The sequence below is a fragment of the Pogona vitticeps genome, chromosome 6 (genome assembly GCF_051106095.1).
Source record: "Pogona vitticeps strain Pit_001003342236 chromosome 6, PviZW2.1, whole genome shotgun sequence".
Lineage (NCBI taxonomy): Eukaryota > Metazoa > Chordata > Lepidosauria > Squamata > Agamidae > Pogona > Pogona vitticeps.
This window is the reverse complement of record NC_135788.1, coordinates 107839885-107853902: the sequence shown is the minus strand read 5'-3', so window position 1 is coordinate 107853902 and position 14018 is coordinate 107839885. Positions and strand designations below refer to the sequence as shown.

General features: G+C 45.2%; 1 protein-coding gene and 1 long non-coding RNA gene across 2 annotated transcripts in view; one reads left to right on the top strand and one right to left on the bottom strand.

Annotated features, from left to right (window-relative positions):
• The window catches only part of LOC110078583 (uncharacterized), a 301586-nt gene that overhangs the window by 32322 nt on the left and 255246 nt on the right, over nt 1-14018 (top strand). The gene's annotated exons all lie outside the window — the stretch shown is intronic.
• Nucleotides 6865-13970, bottom strand: LOC140701287 (L-fucose dehydrogenase). Its single transcript, XM_072976703.2, has 9 exons — nt 12990-13970; nt 12384-12428; nt 10929-11029; nt 10518-10584; nt 10004-10095; nt 9170-9274; nt 8279-8346; nt 7967-8063; nt 6865-7135 (listed from the first exon to the last, which is right to left on the bottom strand). Exons 1-9 carry the CDS (start codon nt 13198-13200, stop codon nt 6965-6967), a joined length of 957 nt encoding a protein of 318 aa, XP_072832804.2. The 5' UTR covers nt 13201-13970; the 3' UTR covers nt 6865-6964.

The following is a 14018-nucleotide window of genomic DNA, read 5'->3' as shown; positions in this document are numbered from 1 at the left end:
GGGCTGAAGCATTTTTCCAAAAAATCTTGATTCCCCCCCCCCCCATTCTCACTCCTCTGACCTCGGCAAGCTGCCAGCTAAATTTTGCATCCAAATCTTCTCCAGAAATGAACTCCAAGTCTGAGTTTTTCCACAGAAGGAAGCGTTGGGGCCAGAAAGTCAGGACACCTCCTCATAACGATGGAAACTCCCCTAAAGAACAGGCTATGAGGACCAGCAGGTCCATGAGGGGGCATCCCATGAATTTGGGAGACCTAAATGTGAGCTACTGGCAGAGTTGAGACACCCCTGAAGGGTCAGACCATCGCCCGATCTCTGTGCTTCAATATCTCAAGTCGGCTGCCTCTTCCCCATCATCCCACTTCTAGTACAACTCATCTTCCCATTCCCTGCCCCTCGTGTCAACTCCTCTAGGATCCACTCCTCTACCCTCTACTTCCTTCCTTCTTTTAAACAGCATTTCTGTGTAACATGATGTATCCACAGAGCTACATGATGTAATTTGTTCCACAATGTAGCCTGCAGCCAGTCCTTTGCCTACCCTTTGCCCTTTTGTGTGCCAGTTCTAGGCTTTATTTACATTAAAATTATTGACTCTTTTTCAGACTCTGGAGAATTTACACCTTTGGACTAAAACATCCAGAATCCCCCAACAGCATAGCCATGGATCATAGGGTCTGAGGGGAAACGGCAAAGCGTAGTTCAAAGCAGTCGCTGTTCCAAGCTTTGCTCCTTTTAATGGCCACCACGACACTTCAACAGCCATCCCCTTGTGTTTTCTTGAGCAGACACCCCACAGTAACGTCTCGAATCAACTCCTGTCTGAACCGTGGTTCCTCCAGAGACAAAAGTCCCCAAACCTCTGACAGCAGGGATGTTGGCAAGTCTTTGGTACCAAGTACTGAGCCCCAAGTCCCTATTAAAAGCAAGCTTCCCCCCCCCCAGAAAAAAGGGAGGGACACAAACAGAGTCTGAGTCACTGAGGAGGAAAAAAAACAAGTCAAGTCACTGGCAAGGACTTAAGTCCGACTTGACAGCGAGTCCTACAACCTGAGTCCCCATCCCTGTCTGACAGGATGTAAAGCCCCCTTTCACCAATTCCCCACAGCAGACCCCTTTTCCCTTGCTTTTCCCTTTTCCTGACACTGTGCAACTGCAGGCATTTCTGAATCACCTGGAGAAAAAGGCTTTGAGTGAACCAGGGTGCTTCTGTTGCAAGTGCACATACTCAGCAAATGTTTGTTATAATAGTTTTCTTTTTACCTCAAATGAATGGCCCCAGTGCCCCGGAAAGGTCTAGAAATATATCCAGGGTGCCACTAAGGCCACGAAAACACGAACACCTGCCAGAGTGGAATGTTAGTACAGCCATCCCCTAACATGCTGCGAAATTGCCCCTGTTAGGCCTATGGGCCTCCTCAGAGGCCTATCGGGCCAAACAATCACTCACAGTTCATTGCCTTTGTAAAAAAAAACAGATGCTGTAAAATGCTTTCCTCAGGCTTTTCAAGAACTCCTTCTCCCACCCCACCCCAGGGGTAGGTAGGTTATCAGTTGCCTTCAAGGGAATATGAAAGGAAATCTAGGTGGACTGTGGAGGGAGTTATTGCTGTTGTTTCCCCCAATGGATGTGCACCGATTGGCAGCTAGCTAAATCATTTAGGTGGGCCACTAATTTCTGCAGATTGCTCAGCAAAACTGAATGGGTTCAGAACCAAGCACTATTCATCAAGAAATGGCACGGCAAAACAAGGTGTGAATGTGTAGTCCCACTTGGATGAATGCATTTCTCATAATAAATTAGCATTTGTGAATCTGTAAATACGGATTCAATCCTTTTTTAGACACCTTCCCATAGCCATCTCCTTGGGCAGGCCTTAAATATATGTCCTAGGTCAAGAATATAAAGGTAACACAACACCGCTTCCACAGGCTCATTGTGCAGCACTTGCCAAATCCTTTGATCTCAGAGTCATTTCCCCCCCCCCCCCGCCGCCCTGTTTAGAAAACAGGAAACCTCAGAATGCTCTCTTCCCAGACAGCCACTGAGCTCTATGAAAAGGGAACTGAATTGTGAATTCGCACATCACAGTCTCATGGTCAGAACTGAATGTAATTAACAGCAACATACTCTTGAGGGCTCTTGTGAGTGCAAACACAGCGTAAAGCACTTTACACAGAAAACCTAGCTCTTGAACTGGCAGATGAAAAGTTAGTGTTAATAGTGATGCTCCTTTACAAGTGGTTATAGGTGCATATGTGCAGGTGGAGATGCCTGCATATAAGAGAATGTGTTTCTGAGTGCAGAAATTTAATGGCTTTAAAATGAGGTTATGAGATGATGGATAGTTTCTTAAAACAGATGGTTAGTCAAAGCAATGGTTAGGGAAGCTGCACTTTGAAGCTGCCAGCCCCTTACCTAGTCCTTCATAATGGCATAGAGATATTACTCTTTTTGACTGAGGGATTGGCTACACGGCTCACTTGGCGCAGGCTGGTGAGGGCTCAAAAGGGTGGCATAAGATTGGATAGAGATTTAATATCCCGTGTGGTGCAGTCTTTGCATCCACATGGCACATTCAACTCAAGTGATGCTTTTCGGTTCACCTCCTTTAAGAAAAGCAAAGAATCCGCCTTTGCCCTCTCCTGTCTCCTCCCACTTCCTGCAGTCCACCTCTTCTTGGCATGTAGCTTTCTTTTCTTTTAAAGTGCTTCCCTTTGAACCTATCTATGGAGTCCCTTTTGAAATCATCAAGGAGGAATTCAAAGACTCGTTCCACAGTGAGATTTAAAGGCACAGTATGTAATGTGTGTGTGTGAGGGAGTGTTACTGAAAAGCTTTCCCTTACAGCTACCCTAATTGACTTGGGTTTTTTTTTCCCCCAAACAAACAAAAAACGAATTTGCTTCATCCCTCTGCTCCTGTGGGGCAAATTGCCACAGCTGCCCACCAGCAACTGCCAATTATGGCAGTTGCCTTATTCTCCTTAATAGTAGGGCTGGCACAAGCTCTAGGGATGTGGCCAGATTTTTTAAATGGCAGCCACCATTGACACAGTTGCCAAGCAAATTCTCTCAGGGATGTGCATAGCATAAGGTGCAGGAAAGCAGCCATAGAGGCAATATACTGAGGGGCTCCTCAGTATAATAGCTTGGTGTTAGCCCTATATTCAGCTACTGAGAATGTTCAGTTCCTTAGTGTTTTGCCAGACTCTTGAAAATGCTGCAGTATTTCCTGAACAAAAGCTTTTGTTTTGGAGAAAACTCTAAACAAAACACAGAATTGTTAAGGAGAGTTCTCATTATTGGCTGAAATCCTGTTGCTTAGTGTAGTGAGTTGCAACTAGAGTAGGCCTATTGAACCAGTGGGGATGTGGTGAGTCAACTCCTCCATGGGTTCTACTTGCTATTTTGAATGCATTACTTCCAGACTATGCATTTTACATCTCAAATGGATCACTAGTTACTGAAGAGGACTTCATCCAATCAGGTTGTCATTATATAAACAACTTTGGACCTTAGTTGAATTTTCAAATCAAGCATCCACAGGTTCCCCTCAATGTTGACATGCTGACTAGAATCTGCTGCCTTAGCTCTGAAAGCTGTCTCATGCCTTGATTCCACTGCACTCAGCATTGTTGGTAGGACTTCCATGATCTGTGGAGATAACAAATATGAGGGGGTGGGGGGAAGTCAATAACTTGTGAGGTTTCATTACCATGACATAGAAGCAGCTTTCCTGCCTTTTTTAATTTCTGCTTCCTACAATGAATGAGGCTACTAGGCAACGCCAAGGCGATTCTTATAAGTTGAGTTGGTTTTTGAATGCTCAGCAAGATCCTCTCTGCAAGATAAACCCTAGATTAAGAGCCATGGACTCTTGTTCCTTCAGTGGAATCTCCATGGGGAAGGGAATTATGGACAGCTGAAGAATGCGCCACTCACTGAAAGAACAAGTGGGAAGAGACAAAGGAGAATACGTACATGGCTAATGGTCCTTCCTGCCTTGATAATACTGTATTTCATTTAGGTCAGTGTTTTCCAACCTTGGGTAACCCAGGTGTTCTTGGACTGCAATTCCCAGAAGACTTCACCACCAGCTGTGCTGGCTAGGGTTTCAACAGACGCAACCCACACCAAAAGAGGTATTCACATATGCCAAAATGATTCAAAATAAATTAATTCCATAAGGGATTTTAAAAAATAATACTTTTGGGCTACAGCTCCCAGCGTTTATCCAGACAGCATCCTATGTTGACAAGGGTGTTCCAGGAACTGGATTTCCCCCTTGTCATGGTCAGATCACCACCTAATTAAATGCAGCCTCACAGAGGCACTTCCCTCCCGCGGGGAGCTTGGACTCATTAAGATAGTCCGCCCTTGCAGGTTACTGGATCCAGTTGGATTCCAAAATATCATGCAGGGGATTCCAGCTGACTTGGTTGGCGCTCCTGTCAATGCTCTGGTGGATGGCTGGTATACTGCTGCCACCAGGGTGGTCAACACAGTGGCACCTGAACATCCTCTGCGCTGTTGAGCCCAGCCAGCCCTCTGGTTTCATCAACAGCTGAGGGTGATGAAGCGTAATCGGAGAAGGCTAGAGAGCATTTGGAGATGATTTGGCCTGGAGATGAGAAGAGCATCAGCCTGAATCACCCATTCCAGATTACCACTCCAAAAGAAGCAAAGAAGACAGTTACTAGGAATCGTGCCTTTTCAAATGTGGCTCCTTCCTTTTGGAATAGACTCCTGAAAGAAGTATGCCAAACCCCCTCCCTTCCATCCTTTCAGAGGATGCAGAATCAATTTTCTGTTTGGAAAGGGTACTGACATGTTGTTCCCATGGGCATTTGGGAGCCGGGTGCATCCATGCCCTATAGATGAATGAGAAGGGTTAATTTGGTTGGGATGCCCTACTTGGAAGTCACCATTCAGGGCTAGTTTTTGCAATATCAATTTCCTGCCTAGAGTGTTGTTCCTGAGGATAATTCGTGCCTTGCTGTATCTGCCTCGTCTAGCCACCCAGAAGTCATTTTGTGTGATTATCCGACTAGGAAGTGCCTGTTCTGGGCCATTGTGTTCAGTTCTGGTGGGGTTTTGAGCAATAAGACGATAATGGAAGTAGGGTTTTTTTAGGTTTCATGTCTGAAATGTTGTTCTGATGTTTGCCCATTGCATCCCACTGTTTATGGCATCCATTTTTATTAAGAATTTCCCATTCCACCCCACTCAAATTTTATCAAGTCACAAAAACAGTTTTCTGGTTTTTTAAATGGTCACCTTCAAAGTCAAGCTCCCCTCAACTATAACTGCCTAAACCACGGGCATGTGGTGTTATACAAGACTTACATGGGGATAGCTTAGCAGCAGAACCTGTTTTTTTTGCTGTCAAGGCCTGGAACCTATAAAGTAATATTAAAGACAGGGTTTCCACTTTTTTTGGCTCACAAGGTTCTTGGTACTTTGCCTCCATGGGAGGTAGGAATTGGAAGGCATGTTCTGTACACGGTAATGGAAGGAATGGAAAAGATTTACATATGGCCCTTCTGCCTGGTATGCAGCTGTTACAGTGGGGTTGGGGATGATGAGGCCCCTCCAGCTATCATGGCGCTCAATGTCCTTTCAGTCCCCACTGGCTTTGCCAATAATGATAGGGTTAGCAGTTCATTCCTAGCCCTGCCCTCCTGAGCAAGGTTGCAACTAGAAAAAAAAAATTCACTTGCTGGCTTTCTGCTGCTTACTCGACTGTGAAAAGTATACAACAGAGCCCTGAAATTAAATCCTCCCTTAAACTCTGGATCTGAATTTTTTCACTTCAAAGGGCCTCACAACACTTTATTGTTTTGGCTCCAACAAATTAACCATCACCTATAGTTATGGGATATTTTAGTTTCCCCGAGTCCTATTTTGCTGCAGAATCCACACGGAACTGAGAAACAGGGTGCCCAATGAGAAGCCTGCTCCAGAAGAATGGGGATCAACAAAAAAATTAAGATGGAGGACTGTGCAGCAGTGATGGGCAGGTCAGAGGGATGAATACATACAGCTGCACTGATACAGCTTCCTTTCTGAACAAGGAAGTAGAGCCATGCTAGGCCTATGCCAGGTCTCAAAGCCATCCCAGCTTGGCCTTTTGTCCAGGTGAGCCACAGTCTCTGTAGCTGTGGGTATGTCAGGAAGAACGCCCAGAATGGAGAATTATGGGATTTGTGGTATTAAAAAAATGAAAACCCCATTCCTATTCATGGAATTGGCATATTCATAAATAGAAAATATGCTTTTCCATGGTACGGTAAAGGTCAAGGTTCCCCTTGACCTTGACCTTTACCGTATTTTAGTCAGTCGTGTTCGATTCTAGGGGGTGGTACTCATCCCCGTTTCCAAGCCATAGAAACAGTGTTTGTCCGAAGACAATCTTCCATGTTCACATGGCCAGCGTGGCTATACACAGAACGCTGTTTACCTTCCCACCGAGGTGGTACCTGTTTATCTACTCGCATTTACATGCTTTCGAACTGCTAGGTTGGCAGGAGCTTGGACAAGCGACGGGAGCTCACTCCGTCGCGTGGATTCAATCTTACGACTGCTGGTCTTCTGACCCTGCAGCACACAAAGGCTTCTGCGGTTTAGCCCGCAGCCCCACCACGTCCCACCCACAGCGCCACCACCATCCCACAGATACTAGGTACTTTTCCATGGTACTAGACCAAAAAAAAGTTGCATGCAATTTTCTTTCAACCATAAGGCAGGAGCTGGGAGCGCTGCTACAATTCAGCAGACCGGACCCACTCAGTGGGAACTTAAATTTCTTCCCTTCAGAGGTGTAATGGAGATCCAATGGTAAATAAATATCGTACAATTCAGCAGAAAGAGATTTTTTTATTATTAATCTCAACGGATGAGGGTTAGCACAACCAGCCAGTGAACCAACATTCTGCAAAGAAAGGATTCAACCCTGAATTTTTCACTGTTTTCTCCCCTTTACTCCTTCGGCATCTTGGATGAACTTCGGTGCCATGCCAAGCTCAGCTCCTCCAGTGACCAAAAAGTCAGCTCCGGTAGAAAAGGTGGCCTCAGAAGCCAAGAACAAGGCAACCCGTGCAACCTCCTCTGGGGTCCCGAAACGCCCCAGAGGCTACAAATGCAATGAAGAGAGAGAGAGAGAGAAAGAATTGAAGACAAAATATCTTTAGGACCAAAGCCTATCTAGATTTTAATTAAAGTTTAATTTAACGAGCAGGTTTCTAACCCTTAAACTTCTGAGAGATCAGAACCTAGGAGGACAGGCTAGAAAAAATTTCCAAGAGTTAGGGAGGCTTCAAGTGCATTAAACCAAATACAGTGGTGCCTCGCATAGCGAGGTTAATCCGTTCCGGATTAACCTTCGCTATGCGAAACCATCGCTCAACGGAACAAAAAAAACCCATTAAAACGCATTAAACTTGGTTTAATGCGTTCCAATGGGCCCTAAACTTACCGTTGAGCGAAGCTTCTCCATAGGGGCGGCCATTTTCGGGCCCTCGCAAAGCGAGGGCGCGGCGGGAAAAGTTGCAGCGGCCATTTTGGAACTGCCGATCAGCTGTTTTCCCCCGCTTCGTTGTGCGAAAATCGCTAAGCGAATCGCTTAGCGATCGTCACACAGCGAAAAAACGCCATAGGGGCCATCGCTGAGCGAACGCTCCAGCGATGGCCAGGACCCCCTCGCTATGCGAATTCATCGCTCAACGGAGCGATTGCTAAGCGAGGCACCACTGTACAATACTTTTATTTTCTCCATGAGTAAACATAAGAGTATATGTAAAAATGGCTGGTATCCACAAATCTGATTAGATTTGCATACTATCTAGAGATTGTTGAATCTAATAGATTTTTGATCATGCAGATCATAGCAGTGTTTAGGGGGTGGTGGTGTAAATGCAGCCCTCCTTATCCAACAGGGCCATACCCATTGTACCACAACACTTACCGATTCATCACAGCCTCGCTGGATCAATGCCTCTGGATCAGACGACTCGCTTGCCAACCTCTGCCACATGGGAGTCCAGATATTACCAGGTGAGATGCTGGAATTCAAATTATTGGGATTTTTAATAGAAGGGGGGCATCAGGAAAGAGCAAGCAGATCTATTCACCCGCGGCATATGTTTTTCAAAATGAACAGGTTTTGTTGAGGATTTTATTTTATTGTATTCTGGAGTCCTAAAATGTCAGCTGGCCCCAGAGATGTAGCCTATGAGGAAGGTACTACACATAGTATTAATAGCATCAGCAACATTACCAGTTGACTCGAACTCCGCATTTGCTCTCATCGAGGGCCATCGCTTTTGTCATGGCAGTTACACCACCCTGAAAGTTATAGGAATTGTGGGTGAGGGAAACTCCGAGGCCATTTACATAACAACACTTGGCTCCCCTTTTGCTCTGGGGCTAAACTGACTCCAGTATTCCTGGGGACCATAGTCTAAAAAGATGACTCTTCCCACCTGTGTTTTGTGGTACCGAAAATCACGGGGACAGTCATCTCACAGAAAACAACGCTTCCATTTCCCCTCATCTGTAGACCAGACTTCTAATCAGTAGCACAGAAGCAGGGGTCAATTTTACATACTTTTTTAATGCTCACTGTAACAACAGTCATTGTTTTTCAATCTCTTCCCCCTACTTTGACAACGTTTATCACTGTAAATAGCTCCTGGGCTCCCTTTACTTGGACAACAGTGGAGTATAAATTTAAAAAAATAAAGGAAGGAAGGAACGAATGACTAAAACCTGGACAGCAACCACCCAACTGGCTTCACTCAGTTGTGTCAAACTTCCGATTTGTCACTATTTCACAAACAATTAAAAAGGCCTCAGAGATCAAGGCTTATTTACCATTGCATCTTTTAGCAATTAGCTGAATAATCTCGGCCATAGATCTTAACAACAAACACAAAAAGGCACAATGTATGGAAAATGGAAGCATTTAGAAGATCACTAGGGGGAAAGACCTGTTCTTTTGATCCTTAAGTGTAACTTAATATACATAAATCATTAGTATGAAAGAATCGTTGTTTGCTACTAAAGGCACAGGAGCAGAAGGTTCTAAAAGTATTGGCAACTGCACTTTTAAACTCAGAGAAGGGGACAGAAAGACCCCCTAATACCATGTTTCAGTGCCCTGGATTACCTTAGATGTGACATAAGCGATGGAGTCTCTAGCTGCGACAATATTGGCAATGCTGGAGATGTTGATGATGTTCCCGTTTGTCTTCCGGAGATGAGGCAGCGCATACTGTTCACAGAGCGGAAAGGTGATTGAGAAACTATACGCCAGTGCATGAAGAAACTGTGACCAAGACTCATTACACTGCTATAGGAACCTAACCAATATCCCATTAGGCCACTGACCCATTTAGCCAATCAATGGGGTCGGCTTTATGCTTAGGCAGACAGCTGCAGCTATCTCTGGTAGCTTCTCCGAGGTCTCACAAAAGGAGAGCGCAGTGTTAGTTATTAAAATGGGATGGTTGCATTTCTGTTGCTTTTACTGCGTTTTTGGTACTGTTCTTTGGTACTAGGTTTTAATATTACTGTATATTTAATTTATTTAGTTTGGCGCACACACACACACCCGGCTCAATGCCCAGGGTGGCCATCCATCTTGCCCACTCGTGAAGTCAGCCCTGCTCAACATAATTCCACTATCCTGAGCCTGAATACCCTCCAACTATGTGGGACAAAAACTCCCACCATCTCCAGTCAGTTGGGAATGATGGTGGTTGTGGCCTCGCCTAGCTCTGAAGGAAGCCAAATTGAGGAAGGCTGCTGTGGAGTACAACTAGCTACATGAATCTACATTCTGACATGATATAAAGGAGGCTTTGACAGAGATTGGGGGTTCGATTTCCCCCATGGTGCCACCTTGACAAGGAGCTGGACTCATTGATCCATTGGGTCCCTGCCAGGTATGTAGTTCTGACATGCTCATGCTCGGTTGTTGTTCATGACTGGAATCACTGACCTTCGCTGCTGATAAATAGCCAACAGCATTGATGCGCAAAACACCACTGAAATTTTCTCTGGTGACATTGAGAGTCTCTTCGTAAGGGGGATCTGTTGGCAAGTGGAAATACAAAATAGCAGGGAAGATGATCAGTCCACGAGATTCTTGCATACCAGCTGATAAATCTTGCTTTTTTTCTTCTTTCCCTTATTGAACCTTTTCCTTTAAACTCACCAGACAACACAAACGCACAACAGATCAACATATGTATCAGGCAAACTGGATACAGAAAGCGATCAGCTCAGTGAGTCTCTTCTCTGTTTCTCTCCTCTGCCAGTATAACTTATCCATAATGCTGGTAAGGAGTTATGAAATTTTAGTCGCCAAAATATTAATTACTAACCTCTGATCTCGACACTTCATTTCTTCCAGGGTTCCTAGGCCTGCCCTTCAAGGAACCTCCTACATCCCACAACCAAGACACAGGAACCCAGAATCTCCCCAGATCCAAATTGTTTTTTAAATGACTCACGAATTGCAGCATTGTTTACAAGGCAATCGAGGCATCCATACAGGTTTATGGTCACGGAAATCAGATTCTGTGAGCAAAAGAGAGAGAGAAAATATATAAACAGAGAGATTTCAGGCAGGGTGAGAGGATGCAAGGATTCCTGCAATTTTAGCGTGGCAAAAGGAAACAGCTTCCGTCCAACCCAGCAGCTTCTAAATGTGTTGGAATCCAACTCCCATTATCCCCAGCAACAACAGATATGTGCCATGGACAGAGGTGACAGGTGTTGTAGCTCAGAACATCTGGAAGGACCTGGACAACTAGGAGAACCAGGGAACAAAGGTGGATTTCAAGAATGGGGTCAGCAAGCAAAAAGCTGATCTAAAGAAGTTTCCCCCACCCCGACCTGCTCTTCCCACATTTCCAGCCTACCTTAATATCATCTTCAATGGCAACATCGCAGACCACAAAACGAGCTTCTCCAGGGCACCCAGACTCTTCCAGTTCCCTCTGAAGGGCTTCCCCCCTTTCCCCTACAAAGGCATACAACAGAGCAGTTGCAAACAGAGTTAGTGCAGAATTCCAAGAATGGCAGAGATGGGTGGTAGCTGGGGGGGGGGGACATCAAGGAAGACATTTTCTCTGCTTCTCCCTTCCCTTTATGGGTCTACCTCTCCTGCCCTTCACATCTGATGGTTAGATGGCTTCCACTCTGTTGAACCAGGTAAACACCTCATATAGAGACTGCAACATACAGATTTCATTACAGATAAAAATCATCCATACTACAATTACCATCAGCACCCCAAGGGTTGGGGTGATGGGATGGTCATATAAAGCATCTGGCGGTCACATGTTTAGGTCAGCTAGTGCAGTGGTTCTTAACCTTTGTTACTCAGATGTTTTTGAATTGCAACTCCCAGAAACCCCAGCCAGCACAGTTGGTGGTGAAGGCTTCTGGGAGTTGCAGTCCAAAACTGAGTAACCCAAGGTTAAGAACCAGTGAGCTAGTGTATCTGTAAAATGGTGATGGAAACATAAAGATGAGAGTGCCAGTTCTCAAAATTCCCATCTGAACACACAAGCCATGGTAGACTCAACGATTGAGCCAAACTATATTGGGTTGGGGAGAGAGTTCAGAAAGCTATTCGTTGCATAAAAATTAATTGATTGATTCAGTTCCATTCAACTTTACATCATTTCGCCTCCAGTTACTCTCATCTGGGGGTCAACGTTCCTATCCAGGTAAATACAGTGAAATCCACAGCTAAACAGTTCCATCTAGAGTCAGGACTCTGAACTGATAATAGATGGGAGCAAATGGAAAAGAAAAGATTTACATGCAAAGTAATCTAAAGGAGAATGCTGGGAATCGGAAGCCAATGCCACTTAAATTAGAGCACGAGAACTGCTTTTGAAATCAATGGGCAATGTGGAAACTCAGCTACTACTGCATGTTGGCAAAGGGTTTCTGTGGTCATTTCAGAGGGGTACAGAAGACAGAAATTCAGCAGGTGAGGTTTCTGCATCACGGCACCTTTTTACTAAGTTGAACCTGTCAGTTGAATGCCACTTTTAGAAATAAATTACTCACTTATTCCTGCTTTCCTCTGTCTACACTAGGAAAGATAAACCAGTAAACGAGATGACCAGTTCCCACCATCACAACCAATAGTCCTGGATGGCAGAGACTGTACTTCCTAAGATTTAAGGCCACACATTTACCTTTCTAGACCTACACCTATCCTGCTCACTGTTCTTCAGGCTTTCCTTGCTTCCTGGATATCAGAGTCTCAAATTATCTTCAGCTCAAGCAGCCTTATTTATTTGGAACAAAAATCAAAACAAGAAGGTGGGAGAAAGGGGGAGAAAATGTTTCAGACTTACGTTCACATTCCTGTGCACAGAAGACCACTTTGGCTCCTTCGTGAACTGGGAAAGAAAGTTGATGTTGGAAGGAGAAAGTGAATGCAAGACAGAGGCCAGAGGTTCAGATCACATATTGGCATTACAGCAAATAAGACAACCAGTCCCTCTCACCCAGTCAGGTTTTACACCTGCCTCCCTCAACCAGGTGCCTCAGGTCTTGGCCAGCAATTTCTATATTGAGAGGGAATGATGGGGTGTGTAGTCTGGCAACATCTGGAAGACCACATATTCCCTCAAGAACAAGCAACGCACTCTCTAAAAAGAGAGCCTCGGAGCACCTACAGAACACATCTCCTCATCCTTTAACTCCGTCCCGATCTCCCCACCACAAACTACCTCTGGACTGGGGAAGAAAACTTCCACGACGGTGAGGAATTGCCTCTGAACACGTACAGAACTCCTCTCCCCCTTCCCCTCCCCACCTCCAACTTCATCATTCTCTCTTCACCACAATGTATCTGGACTGGGGAACTCTTTTAAGAGTTCGATGGAGCCCGGGCACCTGCTTGGCAGCAGCTCTCACCGATCTCCCCTCCCCGATCTCCCTCCCCCGACTGCCCTCACCGAACACTCTCACGATCGCTTCGCCAATGCCTCTGGTGCCGCCCGTCACGCAGACGACCTTGCCCGCGTAGCGCAGCCTCTCCGCCACTCCAGGTGATGTCTTGCACGGGTACCGCAGCTGCCCTGCCATTCCAGCTGATGTCGCTGCTTCTCCCAATTGCCAACCGAACTTTGGAGGCAGAAGCCGCAACATGTGGGTTTTTAAACCCATCGGCCACACCTCCTTTCACGCGGCATGCTGGGGAAGGTAGTCCTAGAGAGGGCCAGGATTACACTTTTGAGTACTGGAAGTCCCTGGAAGACTTTGAGCCCTGTGGTGCCCCTTGTGCTGCTTCAGCTTTCTCTGATGCGTATTTATTCCGACGCAACTCCCGCTGACTTGAAGAGGGGATTACTCTCGAGTAGTAAACGCTTCCTGAAGTTGTCCTACCAGAACATTCGTCATGCTTTCTGAGCAAACGAGTAAAATCGAGGTCCGCACTTGAGTAATTCTGAGACTTGCTTCACCTAAAAAACACGGCATAGCATTTCTTGGACTGGGTTGTATTTTCTTTGTTAGATATATATACCGTTGTGTTTAGTGTGAATCACTCCACTCGATAGTGTTAACTTTAAAAATTGAACAGTGCTGGTGCTTTTGCTTTTCACGTCAGTTCAGAAAACAGGTGATATGAAGAAAAGTATTTTATTTCTATAAGGTGCACTTTTCTGCTTATTCAGAAGCAAGCCAATTACCTCCAATGGGAGTGACTATATTTCAAGACTAAATTTAAAGACTGCAGTGTTGTGCATGTTTATCTCTCGAATGGGATCAAATAATTAAAATAAAACTCAAAAGTGCGGGCTGTAAATGGGATAAAGAAGCTTTCCCTTCCCTCCCCACCCACATTTAAATTAAAATGTTTGTAGCAGAAAGACGGGTTGAATGTAATCAAAACTCTGGAACGAATAATTGGTGCTTAACAATGCATAATGTTGAGTTTTATTAACTACAGAAATTGGAATCATGCATACAGAGAAAGATATAGC